The sequence below is a fragment of the Mustela nigripes genome, chromosome 3 (genome assembly GCF_022355385.1).
Source record: "Mustela nigripes isolate SB6536 chromosome 3, MUSNIG.SB6536, whole genome shotgun sequence".
Classification (NCBI taxonomy): Eukaryota; Metazoa; Chordata; class Mammalia; order Carnivora; family Mustelidae; genus Mustela; species Mustela nigripes.
Window position 1 is genome coordinate 55,097,582 of NC_081559.1, and position 20,132 is coordinate 55,117,713.

Here is a 20,132-nt window from a genome sequence, read left to right on the forward strand (position 1 = left end):
AATATATATACAGTGGAATCTATTAGATCAGTCAGTTCATTAACATCAGATGTTTTCAAACAAGATAATTACCACCATTGTCATGTATTTCATGCCTTTCATGAAAACTAATTCTTAACTCCTTTAATAGGTCAAAATTAGAACATTTAACTAATTGTAAAAATTAGCATCTTGGTGTGGTTTTTCGTGAATATACAACTCTTTTTCTATTTTATTTATACAAGTAATAACAAATGAGAGCCCAAGCTAAAAGAGATAAAATTATTCAGTAAAGTATAAAATTAAAAGAAAGCCATCCTACAAATGTAGGGTTCTCTTTCCTACCATTAACACTTTCCCCAAAATTAAGTTTCTTGAGTATATGTCAAAAATTTTTCTGCATACTCTAGCAAAAAATAAGTCTTTAGAAAAATAAGTGCCTGGTTCACCTTTCCTGAATAATCTTTCTTGGAGATTATTCCACAGTAATGCATGTGGATTCACTTACATCCTTTCTAGGATTGCATGCAGTCCTATTAATATATGTATATAATGTATGTAATAAATTCCTGATTGATGGATGTTAGATTGCTGCCAGTTTTATTTGATGTACTTTCCCAAGTATATCCAGAGTTTCAGCCTTGGAACTGGTGGGCCAGTGGGTAGCTACATTTTTTATTTTTTTAGATATTGTTAAATTACCCTCCAAGAGTTTGCACCAACTGACATTCTCACAGAACATTTTCTCCACACCCTTACCAGTGCTGCACACTGTGAAATCTTCTAAGTCCTATCTCATTGTTAGAATGAATTTTTATAGGTCATTAGAATATTATTGAGCCCCTTAGAGTACTTTAATAGCTTCAAAAAAGCAAAAATATCAGTTCTCCTCAATCAGATTACCATTTTCCATGAATTAGACCATTTCTAAAACAGGATCTGTTTATTCAAACAATTCCTTCCTTCCTTTCTTAAGATTGATTGATTGATTGATTGATTGATTTTAGAGAGAGAGTGAGTAAGCAGGGGGCGGGGCAGGGAGAGAGGAAGAGAATGAATCTTAAGCATACTCATGCTGAGCATGGAACCTGACACAGGGCTCGATCCCATGACCCTGAGATCATGACCTGAGCCAAAATGAAGAACAGAACACTCAACTGACTGAGCGACTCAGGAGCCCCAATAATACTTCATTTCTTTAGTGCTCTTTTCTTTCTTAATTTTCTGAATTAGATTTTAATTAAAGAAGTCCTATGCTAGTTATAAAAAGTGAAATAATATAGAGATAGGATAAAGATGTTAAATAGTATCTCAGTCCCTTTCTCAATCCTACCCTCTGAAGCTACCAATCATACTGACCTGCTACATTTCTATCACAGTTTTCTCCATGGTCAGACAAACTCATGGAGTATTTTTTTATTTTATTATTTTTGTGTGTTTTACTCAGTTTTCCAACTGGCTTTTTCACTTAATCACATATAGTGGTTTTTCTCAGGCAGTGGATAAAGGTTAGCTTATTCTTTTTAATAACTAATTTTAGTCATTACATGTAGTGTGGAGATTCCATAGTTTTTTAAAATATTGCCATGTAGGTAGAGATTCAAATTGTTTCTAATAGTGCTGTACTTAATATTTCATGTACATGATTGCTTTTATTTCTATAGAGTAGATATCCAGAGGTAGAACTGCAAGGTCATGGGAAATATGTATTTGTAATTTTAATAGATGTTACCCGGTTGTTTTCCAAAAGGGTTGTAGCAAATCACACTAACATGAGTAGTAGGTCCAAGTATGTTTTTACCTGGCTCCTCCCCAGGTCTGGATGTTACCTTTTCTTTTTATTTTTTTTTTTAAGATTTTTTTTATTTGACAGAGAGAGGTCACAAGTAGGCAGAGATGCAGGCAGCGAGAAAGGGGGAAGTAGGCTCCCTGCTGAGCAGAGAGCCCGATGTGGGGCTCGATCCCAGGACCCTGAGATCATGACCTGAGCCAAAGACAGAGATTTAACCCACTGAACCACCCAGGCGCCCTGGATATTACCACTTTTTAAAATGTTAGATTATATGGGGACACCTGGGTTGCTCAATGGGTTGGCCTCCAACTCTTGGTTTTGGCTTGGGTCATGATCTCATGCATGGTCAGATCAGGCACTCCCTCCCCTCCCCACAGGGCTCCATGCTCAGCATGGAGTCTGCTTGAAGATTCTCTCCCTGTGCCCCCTTTCCTCTCCTCAGACAGTGAGCACTGTTTCATTCTCTCAAATGAATATATAAATCATTTTAAAACTGTTTGCTAATATGATGAAAATAACATTTCATTGTTATTTGATTTTCTTTCTCCTTATGAATGAAATTTAGCAGTTTTTTCTAATACTTTAATTTGCATTTACATTTCATCTCCAGCCACTTGTTTTTTTTAATACCCTTTGCCTATTTATACTGTGTTTTTGTAAAATCTGTTTATATGAGATTTTAAATGTCTGTTATGTATTATAAATATCACTTCTTATTTCTGGTCATTTGACTTTATTTACATGATTTTTTGGCATATGAAGTTTTATTTTTATGAAGTTAAATATTCCTGTCTTACCCCTTATGATTTTGGGGTTGCTTGTCATATGGAGGTTTCTATCATCCCAAAATTATAAACATATTCTTGTAGTTTATCTTTACATAATTGGGGTTTTTCTACATTGATTATAGGACATGTGTGGTGTGTGTATGTATATGTGCACACACAGTTTGAGATAGTAATCTAGTTTTGTTTTCTCTAATTATACCAGCAGTTCTTTTCTCATTGAATGAAATTCTACCTTGATCATAATTAGGAAGTTCCCATATATACTAGCATCTGGCTCTTTAATTCTTATTACATTTCAGGGCTTTATTTGATTTGGGAAGAAAGTTTTGAAACAGGAAAATCTATTACAGTTCTAAATATAATCTTCAGGAATAGAAAATGAGACAATCTCAACTTTTTCAGCTACCTGTAATGGAAGGAGCAAGAATATAGAATCCCATTCCTGTTCTTCACTCATTAATTATGTAACCTTGAGCAAGTCATTTATTTTGCTTCTCCCACTATTAGATTGCTCAACTCAGTACTGTTCTGTACTTTTGTAAGGATTAGAGGAAATGTATGTAGAGTGCCTGACCCACAGTTGACATTCATTCAGTGTTATTATTAGTGCTATGACTTAACAAGAAATAAGGAAGTAAGAGGTTTAGTATCAAATTGTACTTGTTTGAAACGTAAGCAGATGTATTTCTTCATGAGTGTATATTATATACAAGAGAAAAAAATTCTAATTGTGGTAATTTAATAATTCTTTCAGATAAATATATTAATCTGAACAGTAAGAATAACATATTCAAATCTTTTCCTAAAAACATGTCTCTTTTTTATCTTTTTTCCTAATGAGAGCCATATAGACCTCACAGAAGTAGAAAAGCAATAGCATGTAACTTTGCTTCTTTAAGTAAGTGGAGGAAATAAATAAGGCTATTAAATAAGGGTAACAAAGAGCAAATGAAAGTTGCTTTTATATACTAACCAGTGGAAGTAGCAGGGTATCAGAGGATAAAGCAGAAGAGTCAGAGAAAGAGAGACCTTGAGTGTAGAATGACAAAGGGCACACTGTGAACCTGAAAACTGCAGTGGGCATGAGTCTGGACCCAGCCATATTGAGGTTGGACTTGACCTTTAACTAGACATGCCCCAATTCTGTCCTAAGGCTTTACCGCTCTTTGTGGGTTAGATATATCCTATGGCTATCAATAATGTATTGATTTTTTTAACCTTATTTCTCAAAAATCTCAGGACACATTCTGGAAGTTTAGAAAGGCAAGATAATGTTATGGAGCCATATGGATAAAAATGTAAAATTAAAAAGTTCATAAGACAGAAATAAGTCCAACACCTCTTATACCTCTTGAGCCAGATAACAAGCCTTTACAGTGAACCATTTAATTGGCTGGGCCCAACCATTAAATGTACATTCTAATTCTACTAATTCCTGACACACTTTAGCCACAAAATATCTGCAAAACTTAAAGAACAACTATAAACTAAGCTTAGTAATTAAAAAAGTATCATCATAAGAAAAGATCTACCTGTGCTGCTTGGTATTTGTTTCCTTTTCCCATTACATTTCATTAGGTTGCTAACCAAATCTTGAATTAATCATTTTTTAAATTAGCCTTATTCCCTAGTGTTACTTATTAGACATACTGAAGAAAGGAAGATTTAATTTAGCCTTTGTTTCTTTTACCATTTTTATGGATTTTGCTGTGCTTGCTATAACCAGTCCACATGGAGGAAGTGGAAGATTGCTCATTTATTTTTCTCAGTTTTCTGTTTCAGCAAGTAATGATTTATTTGCATTATTATCATCTACTGTGCAGTCAATTAACTCTCAAATAAGGATCTAACATTACGTGATACGCATCATTGATCTTACTAATTTTGAAATATTTATGTACTATAAAACCAGATAAATTGTTAATGTTGTCATTATTATTTTTCATAATTTCTTAATGAACTTTGAAGTAATTGCTAGTAAAATTTTCAAGATATTACATTTTAAAGAAAAATTTTCTTGTGTTTTGACATTAATTCTACCAAATAACTTATCTTGTTGGAAAAATGACAACAACACTTATTGTCACCTGCAACTGACACTGGCTCCAGGTATCCATTTTCCATGTTGTCACCCTTCCTCAGTATTTATTTTAGTGCTACGATTCCTCCAAGTATACATAATTTTAAGCAGCAGTAAAACCTCAACTAATAAAAGACAACTAGAATTATTTACATTTACATGTACATGCACACATATATATTCTGCTTTTTAGGAGAGAAAATAAATGGAAATAAAACAAGGCATTGCTAGTTGAACAACTTGGTCAGTTGGTCAGTTGGAGGGCAGGTTTTCAAAATGGTGTGCCACTCCTGGGAAACTCCTCATTTTCTCTGAGCCAGGGTATGAAGCCCAAGAGATCAGAAAATTCAACAGGTAGAAGTAGATATAAGCATTTGTGGGGTGGGGAGAGGTAAGCAGTGGCATGAGATAAGTCGTATTAATGGCAGTAGATCAGTGTCACTGAAATTATGTGTACATTATTTATTTTAAAAAAAAAAACCTTAATTTACCCATGTTACCATGAATAATAGGAAATAACTGATAGAGCTAATTTGTTGGGACACCTGCGTGGCTCAGTCAGTTAATCATCTGCTTTCCAGGTCGTGATCCCGGCGTCCTGGGATCAAGTCCCACATCAGGCTCCTTGCTCAGCAGGGAGCCTGCTTCTCCCTCTGTCAAATAAATAAAATCTTGGAAAAAAACTAATTTGTTAAAAGAGCAGTCTACAAAATTATGGGAAACCCAGATTCTAGTTCCAGCTGTGCCCCCACATAGACCCATGACTTTAAATAAAAGTAGAATGTTATTTTGTACCATTAATTACCTGCATTGTAAGGATATGATCATTATCATATCCGAAATGCTTTAAGAACCTAAAATAGGATCAGCTGTAATATATTATGCCTGTCTCTGGTAAATACTCAGGAATCAGTTAGTTTAAAAATTTATGCAATCAATTATAAATACAAATGAAATGTGCTGTATAAAATTCACCCTGAATGAATTAGCAGGGTTTTCTTGTTTTGCTTTTGCAGGAAGCTGGAAGGATACAAAGATTAATGAAATGGATTCCACTCTTCCTTAAGAAGAATCCAACTTGGTATTGAGCACATGTATTGGCAAGCACTTTGCCCAAGGGCTAGATAAAGGGGTGTAGACATTCATGGAAGTGTAATACTTCAGGGTTATGGAACAACATGAGAAAAAGCTTTGAATGGTATGTATAGAAAATCATAAATAGTTCAGTCTAGGGGCATGAGGAAGAGTGACAGCAAACCAAGAAAAAGTATTTGTTTGAGGCGGGGAGTGGGTCTTAAAATACAGCTGAGTTGACTTCATAAGTTATATTATGGGTGGGGTAGGAAGGTCATGGTGCACAATGGTTAACACTATGGAATTAGGGTCAGGGTCATTTGATTTCAAATCCTGGTTTTGAATGACCTGAGGCAAGTCAGCCGTCCATGGAATGAGAGTAACCCTGACTACTTTGCTGGCTGAATGGGAAGTTAACCAAGTAGTGCATTTAGCAGAGATCCTGGAGCCCAGACAGCTCTCAGTCTAGAATAGAGATTATTGGTGATTAGAATTGTGCTTTCAACAGATATAGCTAGAAAAAAATGTGAGAAACAGAGGCAAGGCCTTTTACCACCATGGTGGGTGAAGACAAGAGAGAATTACTGCAGTAGTCCTAGGTTAATGGGAGCCTGAATTAGGGGGAATGGCAGGAATGGTGGGGAAGGGATTGGATTCAACCCATATTAGAGAGGCAGAGTGACAGGATTTAGGAAAACATTTACCTTGAGAATCAAGGGAAGTTAAAAAAAAAAAAAAAAGGGAAGGAAATTGTGAAAACACTTGTGGTTTGAGCCTGTGTGAGAAGAGAAGGCTGTTTCCATTAGGACACTGGTCCTTGACATTCTGCTTGCATGAGATCTCCTGGAAGACTTGTCCAAGCACAGGTGGCTGGACCCTACCCCTTCTGATTCAAAGAAGCTTCCAGGCAGTGTTGATGCTAATGCTGCTGGTTCAGGGCACACACTTGGAGAATCACTACAGTAGAGCAAGAGCACAGGAGGCAGGAGAGGTACTGCAGAGTGGAGGACGTGTCTTCAGGTACAGCCACTTAGCCAAACATTGAACCTGACCAGAGATGGTGAACTTGGTGGGTCACCAGTATATGGACCTGAGTGATGGTCAGATTGCCAGGTGAGAGATTGAAGAGCCAACAGCAATGAGTTAGCATTAAGGCGACACTTTTTTTTTAAGCCATCAGTGGTGCTATAAAAAATGCTCCGACTTTACCTATTTACCTCGATGTTCTCATCCACACCTGGTTCTAGGGAGAAAGCTTTCCTTTCTTTCTAAAACCCAGCTTTCCTGGGTTTTATTGTAAACCTCTCTTCCTTTATTTTGACTTCTAATAAAGGAGCTTTGGTGCCGGTGTTACAGATAGGAACCTGAGCTTTAGAGTAAACATTTAGAGCATCAGGTAAACTTTGCTATTCTCTGCTTCATTAAAACTGAAGGATAAGAGGGGCACCTGGGTGGCCCAGTCATTACTTGTCTGCCTTCCGCTCAGGTCATGATACCAGGATCTAGGGATCCAGCCCTGCGCCAGGCTCCCTGCTCAGTGGGAAACCTGCTTCCCCCCTCTTCTACTCCCCTGGCTTGTGTTCCCTTTCTCTCTGTGTCTCTGTCAAATAAATAAATAAAATCTTAAAAAAAAAATGTCAGGATAAGATATCAAAGCTAGAACCTAGTATAATCTTGTGTGGTTTCATAGGATGAAACAATAAAGATCTTATTGTTGCTCATCCTTATTGGAATGCTAGCTAGTTTAACCAAAAAATCAGACAGTAATTATTATCTTGTATTTTTCTTTTATCTTAAACAAGATCTAAATGTAAGAAGCAATGGGCATAGTATAGGCCATAGTCCAGCAGAGGTGTGCTAATCAGATGTACCCTTCATATCTTCAGAGTGGGATGAGGTCGCAGTTTCCATTTGAAGGTTAACCCTTTGTGGTACCCTGCCTTTTGTGAATATTCTGTCTGGACAAAAGTAATTAAAATTTTGTTTTCTAGTGTATAAAATATATTACTTCAACCATCCCTAATTACAATAAATGAGCTTTATTTTTCAGTATTGCCTAAGTTGTGTTCTACAAGACACTATTGTTTTCTTGAGATGTTAATAGTTATTCTTTGCAAATGAAAAAGTATACTTAGTAAGCTGATTTCCTATTGATAGGACTTCTCAGAACTTTTAATATGCTAGTGTTGCCATGAATCTTCAAGATTTGGAATCTTCTGGGCAGCATTTCCCAAACCATGTTGACCCGGAAAACCCTTCCTTTCAGGGCATATTTTATGGGACATTGATGTTCTCAAAGCACAGTTAGAAAAAGGCAGTGTTAGTTGTTTAAGTCTTTTTAATTTTGAATTTCCTTTTAACAAAGGGAACTAGCCAGTACAAGAGAGATGGACATGATATGCCTAGCATTTCTACAATTAATTATGTACAAATTAAAGACTGACAAGTAGACATTCTGATGATTTGTCAGTTATTAAAATGTGATAGAAAGTCAGGACATTTAATCTCTTCTACATTACTGACTAGTTATTTGGAGGCTGAGAAGTTCAAGGACCCTTTGAAAATGTGGTTTCTTTGTTTTTGTACCAGCCTAGATTAAAGAACAGTGCTTATTTGCGCTTAAATAATCATTTTTAGGGCGCCTGGGTGGCTCAGTGGGTTAAGCCGCTGCCTTTGGCTCAGGTCATGATCTCAGGGTTCTGGGATCGAGTCCCGCATCAGGCTCTCTGCTTAGCAGGGAGCCTGCTTCCTCCTCTCTCTCTCTCTCTGCTTGCCTCTCTGCCTACTTGTGATCTCTCTCTGTCAAATAAACAAATAAAAAATCTTTAAAAAAAATAAAATAAAATAAAAATAAAAATAAATAATCATTTTTAAAATCGTTCCCTAGACCTGGCTCAAGACCTTCAAAGGTATGATCATGACCATAATTTACTCATATTCTGAACATGAGAAAGAGAAAAAAAAAATGCTATAGTATATCCTGAGAGCAGGACCTATCCAGCACAAACCTATTGTGTACTTTAAAAATCTAACATTTTGTTTGGTGATAGTCTTAGTGATACAAAACTTTTTTTCCCCCCCCAGCATACTAGGGCAAGAAAGTAAATTATTTTTTGGAAGATCTTTAAGCAAGAGTGATTGAAATAAAAATGCTTTCTTCCTTCACCACTGATTGCACCATATAATGATCATGTCCATTTTAAAACCAGTACTCAGTACTTCCTGCTGAGATTTATAGTCATAGAAAGGCATGTTGACCCGTGGTGTGTGGTACACGTTCTGCTGTGTGAAATGATTTTTGGCACACAGATGAAGCCCTTTAATAATTATCACATATTTTAATTTATATTAAGAAAATTATAAAAAGCTTTGGAAACCAGAATTTTAATTATTTTAATACTGGAGACACTGCATTTTCAAAACGAGTCAATTTAAAGAAAAATATTTGGCAAAAGATAGTATAGGTCAAAGTGGAAGGAAGCAGAGATTGAGGAGTCCTGAGATCAAGAAGATGCTTTCTGACAAGAAAGATTTGAGCTTTAAACTGAGAAGAAACACTGAAAAGTCAGGACAAAGAAGCAGAATCCTGGAGGAGGCCAGAAAGTATGGAAAGGTGGCTGTAGACAGGAAGGGACCACTCCCTCCACTGAGTCTGGAAGAGAATTGAAGATTAGTTGAACGTGGGGACAGGAAGGAAGTTGGGGTATCACCGCTCATGGCCTGCTGTGATACCCACTGCTCGCTCTTAATTGTCATCATCACAGCAATAATAACCATTATACTTACTCCTGAAGCAGTAAATCGGAATAACTAGAAGAAAATAGATAATAGTGATGCAAGTGGGCAACCATAGTTGGACTGCGTGAGCCTCAAAGCACAATGAGCTTTTGCACGTATTTGGAAGAATAATGGTTTTTATGAATTAAGGAAAAAAGAGCACAACATACTAATATGAGGAATGTAAGAGGAAATGTTATTCCAGGTCTTAACTGGCATGATGACAATGAGAAATATTATAAGCAACTTGATGCTAAGAAGTAGAGATAGTGAGGAGCCAGGACTTTGGGGTACTTCAGGTCTGGGCTGTGAAGAATGTATAGTCTTCACCAGAGAGCATGGCACAGATAAAGTGCTATTTTTAGGAAAGAACTGTATTTCACTTAAAAACCTGTCGAGGCTTCTTAGTAGCCCAGTGATGGGGAATATTCTGAGCAAATGATGAAGAGTTTCTAAGGAGAGAATTTGAAAACTGGAATGAGGCTTCCAGAAGGCACAGGTGGAAAGAGTCAGGAGATAACATCACTGCTGGCCATCAGCGAGGACATACAAAGGGTAAGCGAAACTAGGAGGCCAAGGAAAGTAAGGTATGCCCTGTTTTCAGTGCCAAGAACAGAGTCCTTGAAGCTAAGGTGGAGTTCTTCCTGCTTATTGAAGAAGGTGAGAGGGGAAGTACCTAATGCTAAAAGCTTCCTGGAGCTTCTGGAAACCAGAAGAAGTAGACAATAGCCTCATGACTAGATATGCAGGGTCCATAGTGCTAGTTTGAAAAGAACACTGAATCACTAATGCAAGGCCTCATTTAGGACTGAAGTAGGTGCCTGGGATTTTGAGTAAAGAAAGGTAAACCTAAATAAGAAGAGAGGAAGATAGAAATTCCACTGTCAATGAGCAGTTGGAACAGTCTCAGAAATGGAAAATATGGAAATGGAAAACAAGGAAAATCAATGAGATAAACCCTTAGCATAGCACATAGAGAAGTACTAAGTTGAAAGTAATACTGAGAAACTTCCCCAGAATATAGTTCAGAGAAACTAAGAGAAAATATGAAAAATCTGTTAAGAATCTCATTTCTGACATACCCTAGCCAGTCCTTTCCCTGAAGGAAACTAAATATGCTGAGTAAAATCTTTTGTATTATTGTTGTTGCTATTTTTTTTTTAAAGCAGAGCTAAGCTGGAAAGAAAGTATTCACAGAAACCAAAACTGAAATGAAAGTGGGAATCTTAAACTAAGTAAGCAATAAGTAAACCTGGCTTTCAGCTTGAAGGTACCTGCCAAACCTAGGTGATCTTGAGAAGGCCATTTGACAGTTAAATCCTACTTCCAACTGAGGGCTGCCCAAGGTGGGGAATCTTAGCAGGAAATCCTTTACCCAAAGCTAAAATTTTATAAAACTACATTAGTATAAGGGTAATAAGAAACCTGCCCCATAGAGGAGGACAAGCCTGGGTGCTAGAAATAGGAAACATTCTCACACATGCGAGAGTTTGATACCTATGATTTACAAAAATCTAAATGGCCAATAAACATATGAAAAGATGTCGGTTATCAGGGAGATACAAATTTTTAAAAATGCACGGTAGCTTCCCATATTTATCATATTTACCATAAAGGGAAGTGTGGGAAGCACCTGTGTGGCTCAGTGGGTTAAGCCTCTGCCTTTGGCTCAGGTCATGGTCTTAGGGTGCTGGGATTGAGCCCCACATCGGTATCTCTGCTCAGCAGGGAGCCTGCTTCCCCCAACCTCTCTCTGCCTGCCTCTCTGCCTACTTGTGATCTCTGTCTGTCAAATAAATAAATAAAATCTTTAAAAAAAAAAAAAAAAGGAAGTGGGTATTTAAGCCCCCAAACACAAATTGACGTCCAGGATGATGTAGAGACACTGGAACTCTGTTGTCCTCTACTGCTGACTGGAATATAAATTGGTACAACTACTTAGGAAAATAGTTGTGATGGTCATCATCTGTAAAGATGTGCATTACCTTTTCAGCCCAGTAATTCCATTTCTAGGTTTCTGCTATGGAAAAGTCAGGCACACGTGCACAAGTACAAGGATGTGGCAGTAGGCTTAGAATTGCACACAATTGGAAACAACCCAAAGATTCATCATGTTGAGAACATAAATACATTGCACTCTAACTGTGCAATAGAATACTGCTGAGCAAGGAAAATAAATAAGTTCTATGTCTACAGATATTGATATATCTCAAAATCATAATTAAAGCAGTCTGCACAGTATTACCACTGATGTAACTTATGTGAACACGCAAGGCAATACTATATGTCATCTGTGGATCTGGAGATATGGAGTAGTAATAATAATATAAAACACTCACGAGAATATTAAACACAAATTCAAGTTAATGGTTTCTTCTGAAGAGGCAGGGAGAGAGAGAAATAGGATCCGTTTGAGAGAAACCAGGGTATTTCAGTATATCTGTGATATTTTGTTTTTCAAAAAACCTGAAGCAAATGTGGCAAATCATTAAGATTTACTATAACTGGGTCGGGTTCTCAAAGCTCGTTGTATTATTGTCTACTTTTTCTGTATGTTCGAAGTATCTCATGGTATTTAAAAAGTAAGAATAAGAGGAAATACCTCTTTTTATATAAAAGGAGGCCAAAAAAATAAATAAATAAATACTGTCTTAGGTTGGGTTCTCACTGAGATGGAGTTTTGGGTGCAGAGTATTTATTACAGGTAGACACTTGTGGAGGAGGGGAAGGAAAAGCAGGATTGGGTAGAGGAAAAGTTCAAATACTCTGCAGTCTGGCCCAGCCCATGGGGAGCTCTGGAGCAATGGACCCCGCCTTTGTACACCCACCTCAGTCAGTGGCTGGCTGCAGCCTGCCCAGAGGGCATGCCCTTGAGCTAGCTGTTCTCTGCTGCTGAGGCACCCCTGAGGGCCCGAGAGCTGGGGCAGCAAGTGCTTCCCTGGGCTTCCTGCCCAGCTCTGTCCACCATACAAAGCATGAAAATGAAGTCCTAGTCCTTTGGCTAACTGTAAGAGTGTTTATCAGTGTATTTACCTGAGAGAGATGAGGTAAACATAAAAAAAAAACTTTTAAACACATGTGAACACACTCCATTTTATAGCATATTAGTAGCCTTGACTTTCTTTCTAAGTTTGTTTATGGTCTTGTGTGCCAGAATTTAAGAGGAAATTGTCATATGCTAAATCATTGGCAAATGCTTTTAATGTTGTTTTCATTGTCATCTCAAAGGAGAACAAATACAGGGTCCCCTTATAATTCAGATGCACTAGTTTTGGATACTGGTTTAAAAATTAGCCTTTACAATATAAGTTTAATAAACCAGAGTGTATGGTAAAATACAAATTTTACATTTATAGGTGGTATCTCTGTGTAATCATCATAATGAGTGTTAACTTTAGAAATGATTAGGTGTGTTTTGTCTGACTGTGTAATACTATCTTCTTCATCAAGCAGTCTAAGAAGCTGGTAGAGACAGAATTGTCAAATTCTGCTCATCCACCTTGGTGTGAGTCCTGCTCATCCATCTTGGTGTGAGTCCCATATGGGTGTTCAATTTATATTTTGTAGGTGTGATATTAATGATTTTACAACAAAGCATACATATATTTTCCTTGTAAATATTCACAGGTATTAGGTAACCTTTACAAATTTCATTCTTTATGTCTTCCTGATACTCTGCTTTCAGGGCTTTAATGACATCCTGCTTATGAGAAGCAGGAGCAAACAATGGGCAGAATGATTTTGATAAAAGGAGCTTGTGATGTTCAATATTCTGGGTCCATGGCCAGTAGTGATAAAATGCAGACTTTACTCAGGCTCTATGAACGTTGAAGGAATTCCCTAACTTTTAAATGAAAAATGTAGGTACATCATGTAGTACAGCAACTGGACTACTGTAAATGGTTTCTATAGGTGCTTCAGTCAAGATTTCTAGTTGCAAGAAAGAGACTGACATAGCTAGTTGTGCAGAAAAAGGCATTTATAAGCAAGTATTTGTGATTTCCCACATTTGTTGCAAGAGCTGGAGAACAAGCTCTGAGATTTAACTTCCAGAAACAGTGTCTAAATCTGTGGCACAAAATTGGGTAGATAAAGAAACCACCAATGCTGCCACCAGGCATCAACATAGCAGTTTGTGGAGATGATTTCTGTAATAGGAACTTGACCTGACACATGTTGCAGGGCAGCAAGAAGGCGAAAGAGAAAATAAGCTTCGTGTTTTCTGATGTCAGAGTCTTAGTTTTAGTACCTGAGTCACAGTCTGACATGTTGGCAGAGCCAAAGTCACTGTATCTCTGCTTCTGAGAGAAGGAATTATGGGACAGTCAGTTCCAACTTCTGCCTTCAAGTGGGAATTTTCCCAACCATTTCCTTGAAAGGATGCTCAAAAGGTCATACACAGCCATGAACATGACAGGAATGTGCTGAAATGGAGTTTTTTTATATGAATGAAATTTTTTTCTGTTCTAATTTGAAACATACTTTAATCCTACCATGGTCATTTTTGGCCATCCCCAGATGAAGAAAACTCAGCAGCCCTCCATCCCTAGTAGCCGCTGAACTCAGAACATAAAGGTAATATGATGGCTCTGAGAATATTTTTGGATTCACAGGTGGTCCATTTCTGGCCCAACTTGATACACGCAATCAGTCTTCTGGGATAAGAGTAGATAACAAACAGCTAAGTAAAATAATTGAAAGAATGGAAGTGTGTCACAGAAATATGATGCTGTTTAAGGGCAAAGAAAGACTCAAATATGAGATAAGCATAAGACTATTTGCCCTTAAAATCAATTATCTTAGCCTGATACTGAATGTTGTAAAGTTATTATCTATCTGGTCTTCCGTTGCTAAACATTTATTAAGAACAGAGGTCCAAGAAATGTTAAGCAGAGATAGGAAGCGTCCCACTTTGATCATATTGTACAACATTATTGAGCCAAGTATTATTCATTCAGGCCATGCCCTATATACCCACACCAGCTGGGCTCATTAAAAAGTATTCTCAGTATCAGAAAGAAGTTAAGGAGTTCAGGGACTATATCTTAGAAATCATTCTAAGAATAGTTTGAAGAATTTACAAAGCCAGTGCTGTCAGTAATAGCATGTTTGCCTGATTCCACAGGGAGCTAATACACGTCAGTTAAAATGTTTTAATTTTTTGCATGACAAACAAATTATGTATATATTGTCATAAGCAGTTTTTAAGGTAGTTTTATTTCTGATTAGTTTCTAGGTTTAGGGTTCACATACCTGGTATTTTGAACTAGCAGTCATTGTCCAACTAAACTACTTACAGTTCGGCATTTGCCTTGAGTAGACTTGTAAAGAGACAATATGGTACAGGGGAGCTTGAGGTGTTATTGAAGGTGTTATTTGTGGCTTAAAGCCTTTGGATATACTGATTTGATCTATAGATGTTTTATAGCATAGCATTCTTCCTGTTTTTTAAAAACTTGTCAAGGTAACAATGAGATAAGTACTAATAAAGTTAAAGCATCTTTTCCTATGATAGAACTTACTTGCCTTCATAATGCAGCATAGAATGAATAATATCATTTCTTTAAACAATCTTCCCAGCTTTTAAATACCATTTTAATTCTATATTGTGGCTCAGACTTTATTTTTCCTTCCCTCACACCATGACACATGAACAATGAACATGTTATTTCATAACAATAGAAAAATTTTATTGCTTCTATTGAAGATAAATATAGCAAGGTTTTTTCTGGGGGTTTGGAAGGATTTTTTTCCCTTAACAATTAAAAGGCTCTGTATCAAACGTGATCAAAGTGATTCACATCATGGGAATTTACATGTTTTCAGTACAGTATACAGGATAAAAAAAAGTAGCTCTTGAGGCTATAGAGCTTACATTGGTTGGTGGGCCCCTGATGCAGACACATTAAGGACTCTGCAGATCTTGACATTGAATAGAGAGCACTGTTTGCAAACCTCATTTGGAAGAACAGACAGAAAAGCCAATAAATATCTGTGTTTCCCATCCCAAACAAAACTTAATATTCTAGTGCCTTTCAGTTTGAAAAAAGCACAAATTGGTAGGTTATCTAGACCTGCAATTCCACCCCAAACTTTTTAATTTCATGAAGCCACACTAGATACAGTGCTATGTTATGGGCATGTTTCTGTGTTTCCTGTGACATGCATTCACATTCTATCTGTCTTGGCACCTTATATGCCTTTTATTCCTTTGAATCACAGGAGCTTCAGTTTCAACGACTCACCCGAGAACTGGAAGTGGAAAGGCAGATCGTTGCCAGTCAGCTAGAGAGATGTAGGCTTGGAGCAGAATCCCCCAGTATCGCCAGCACCAGGTACAGGGCCAACGGCTCTATCTTTTTATATGCCTTCAAGTTCCATGCCTTATTAAGTTGTCCTGGATGCAGCAAATGATTCTCTTAGTTTTGTCACTGTTAACTTGCCTTTCTGAATTGGACACCAAAACTGTCAATTTATCCTAATTTGAGAAGCCTCTTACAATATTGATTATTCTTCAGTCCTGTGCTTAAAGTGTTTTATATGGCATTGGTAAGTTTCTGTATGCTACTTTTAGAAGTTTGATTTCTCATATGTAGACACAGTTAATGGATGTTTTTCACAGTAATTACTAATTATTTTGCAAGGCTAATTGACTTTGAAAACCTGGTATTGATTTTTTTTAAAACAAAGTAATATTTCTAAATGATAACATTTAAGCAGCTTTTTAAAATGTCTTCAGTTGACTATGAGTTTTGCTAGAACTCTGTAAAAATGCCATACAAAATAATTACTAGATGAAATAATTCAGTGTATTCACATAATAAATTGAAAACCAGTATATTACTGAAAAAAGCCATGTTTAATCAGAATTATTGTTTTGTTTTTAAATGCCTCATAAACTATTTAAAAACATCATTATTATAAAAAATTACTGCCATAAGCACCAAATGGTGAAATCACTGCTTATCCTATTTGTGGATTTCTTTCTTGTTAATTACATATTCTGGTAAGGCCTACCATAAAATAACTTCTATTGCTTACATTTTTAAGCTTGGTTTCTTTATTCCTATGTAGGTATGTACCTTTAAAGTTGTTAAAATTAATTTTAATTCTATTCAGTATTTTTATTCAGTATTTTTAAAAAGCCATCTGGATGTTTAACACCAGAAAGAACAATTCACAAACTCAATAATATGGTATTGTATGTATTTCCAAAGACAAAGAGCCATAGATTTAAAAATACTTAATTTTGTACACAGAAAATTTAATTCAACATTTAAAAATTCAGTTAGGACTTTATTCTGGTTAATTTAGCTTATTAAACTAACATTGAAATTCTTGATAAACCCCCAGAAATACTTGGTATATCAATAAAGTAAGTCAGTACTTAGAGAAAATGACAGATTAGAAAGGAAAATTCCCAGGTACTAGAAATAGGAGAGAAACTGAACGCTAGACCCAGGAGCATTTGAGCTGCCTCTATAGGAGACTTAGGGACAGTCAACCCCTCCCCTCCAAAAGCACTGGAATCTTATATTTAATATTCATGCAGTGACCCAAGAATGAGGCCTTGTGTATATTCAAGATGGTACATGTGTGCTTAAGATTGCTGTATTAAGCTGTAGCCCTCAAAGGGCTGCACCCGTGGTAAACTCCCAACCTTGTACCACATGTGGGTTTGGAGCCCAGATATGATTCTTCACATTGTTCAGAATCCCCAGCTGAGAAACTGTCATCACTAAAGATGAGCTCACAATCAGGTATTATAAAACTTGAGTCATGAGTCTCAGCTAGTAGAAGCCTATGATTTAAAACTTGAAGAACATGCTATCCTTGGAGAAATTCTGATAGGTGTGCACAGTACGACAGATACAAGGGTGTTCATTACAGCATTATTTGCAAAAGTAAGATATGAGAAAGCTAATATTATGGGTTTGTTTAAAATACTACTAAAAATACATGTTAAAGTATTTACTCTGAGTGATTTTGGTGTTTTTGTCTCTGGGTCTCAGTGCCTAGTGTGGTGTGTGATATGTCACTGGGCTCCGTCAGTGACTTTTGGGTGAATGAATGGATTTTTCAGAAGGGGAAACTGAGTTGGCCAGAGAAAGAGGGAAAGCAGGCAGAGAGGTAATATAGGATTCCCCACTTTGTTTGTATTGGAGCACTAAGAGGTTTAGGTACCTAGGATGTGTCCTAAAAGAACTGAGTTTGGAAGGGTAAAGCTGGCATCTGATTGGAGAGCTGGGAGCTAAGGTGATGATAAGTAACCTTCATTAGGTCTTAAAGGAGACCTGTTGAAAGTTGTTTTTGGTGGCACCTGGGTGATCCAGTCGTTAAATGTCTGCCTTTGGCTTGGGTCATGGTCTTGGGGTCCTGGGATCAAGACCCGCATCGAGCTCCCCACTCGGTGGGAAGCCTGCTTCTCCCTCTCCCACTCCCCCCACTTGTTTCTGTTCTCTCTCTCACTGTCTCTCTCTCTCTCTGACAAATAAATCAATCTTTAAAAAAAGAAAGAAAAAAGAAAGTTGTTATTCGGAGGTAGTTGTCCTGGTAGTGTAGTGCATAGATCAGAATGAAGAGAGACCTGGCAGCAGGCCAGGAATTTATTGTGGAATCTTAGGGTTATGAGAAAGGCTGGTTTTGTCATTCAGTGAATTAGAATCATAAATGATCCATTTTGATTGTCCTACTCACATATCACATTGGATTCTCCTATATTCTTGATATCCCCAACATAATGCTAACCCTTCCTTACAGCCTTCCCCAAGTTTCACTGGGAAGGTCATCTCTCTTCATCTGAACTCATAGCTGTTTGTGCCTTTGTCAATTCTACTATGAGATGGTAAGGCCCACCCCACCCCTACCGCTCCAGCACAGTGCCTGGTGCTCAGCAGGCCAGCTCCCAGACAAATGCTCATTGAATGATTAATGAACCTCAGCAAAGCCCTGTGTGTTTTAAGCTCATCAAGTAAGCGTGCTTCACTGGGAGGTTATCTGCTTGGCATCTTTGGGTTTGTCTACCCTTTCTCATACCTGCTCTCTCTTTCAGTGTGCTTCTCGGTGGACCTCAAGAAGACTCTTGACACAGTTACTTTGCTCTTTGACCACCAGGTTTCCATACTAGCAAAGAGCCCATTAGAAAGCAATGTTAGTGAAGGGAGCACAGGTTTTAACTAGTTACCTTTAATATTGTTTGATTGAGATCTGTGGCAGAGTTGGTAAGGTGATCTGTGAGATTTTCTTAGGTTTCCTAGTCCAAAGATGATATTATAATAACCCAAAGGGAAATGAAAAGCATATTTTTATTAACTTTTTCTGTTGTTCAAAGCATTTGCTATTATTGTCCTTACCCTGTGAATAAGAAGGCAGAGGCAGTAGCATGAGGTCCTGTTTAATAAAGGATTCTTACATTGTGCTAAATGATATGCCATGGAACCCTCTCCCAAAGGAGTAACTCTAAAACTGAACAGTTTAGTTCCCTCACATTTGTAGTACCAATGATGAATTTTTTTTTTTAAGATTTTATTTATTTATCAGAAGGGGGGGGGGCAGCGAGCACAGGCAGACAGAATGGCAGGCAGAGGCAGAGGGAGAAGCAGGCTCCCTGCCCAGTAAGGAGCCCGATGCGGGACTGGATCCTAGGACGCCGGGATCACGACCTGAGCTGAAGGCAGCTGCTCAACCAACTGAGCCACCCAGGTGTCCCCCAACGATGAATTTTTAACCCATGCCATGAGATGTTCTCATTTTCTAGGCGGAGAAACTGAGACTCTGCTTATATTTATTTAAAACAGTGTCCTAAAAAGTAAACTGCCTTTGGCAGTTTATTTGCAGTATGCCTTGTTGCAAACTTAAAAAACAAAAATCATTAAAAATCATTTTAAAATCTTAATGATTAAAGTAATCACTTAGTTTCTCTGTTAATGCCTCTTTGGAAATCTAGTTCTAAACAAGGTTAATAAAAACCCCATTTCTGGTATGATTTCTCATTTGCTTTATTTACTGCAAAAAAGCACTAATAACCCAAGCAACGTCAATTAGAATGATCCTTAATCTGGAATTGATGGTGCTTATATTCTAAGATGATGTGTTAGGCCAAAAATAATCGTGACTTTGAAAAGCCTGAAAATGAATTATGACGTTAGTTAATAGAGAAGTTAGAGCCTGTCTGCTTTGTGCCAAGTGCACTATAGTTACCTATATATTTACTATTTCACCTCATTGAAGGTAGGCTATGGAAATACTTAATAAGGAAGTTATGACTTTTCTCCATTTGTGCTGACTGCAGCATAGTTCTTTATATATGTAATATTCATTTCATTTAAAGTGGGCTGTGGGATCAGTTAATAGAGAAGACTCCCCTTTTCTTTCTTTGTTTCGAGTATACTATGGTTATCTATGTATTTAATATTTTGCCTCATTCCAAAAGTGTTTGAAACATCTTTTAAAAATACAAAACCCAAAAATGGAGTGAGGAAACTAGAGCACATGGAAGATAATGATTAGAAAAATAAGATGAAACCAATGTTAAAATAGTATAAAACTGTATGTTGCTAACATTCCGTGCATTTGCTAGAAGTAAACAGCCACTTTGGCTCTGAGTGACTAGTACCCATTCCAAAGAGAGAAACATGAATGA

At 37.2% G+C, this 20,132-nt stretch overlaps 1 protein-coding gene across 1 annotated transcript in view; it reads left to right on the top strand.

Moving 5' to 3' along the window:
• Positions 1–20,132, top strand: part of PKP4 (plakophilin 4) — a 246,470-nt gene that overhangs the window by 122,270 nt on the left and 104,068 nt on the right. The window contains exon 3 of the mRNA XM_059394005.1: positions 15,713–15,825. Coding sequence (XP_059249988.1) covers positions 15,713–15,825 — 113 coding nt within the window. The remainder of the gene's footprint in view (positions 1–15,712; positions 15,826–20,132) is intronic.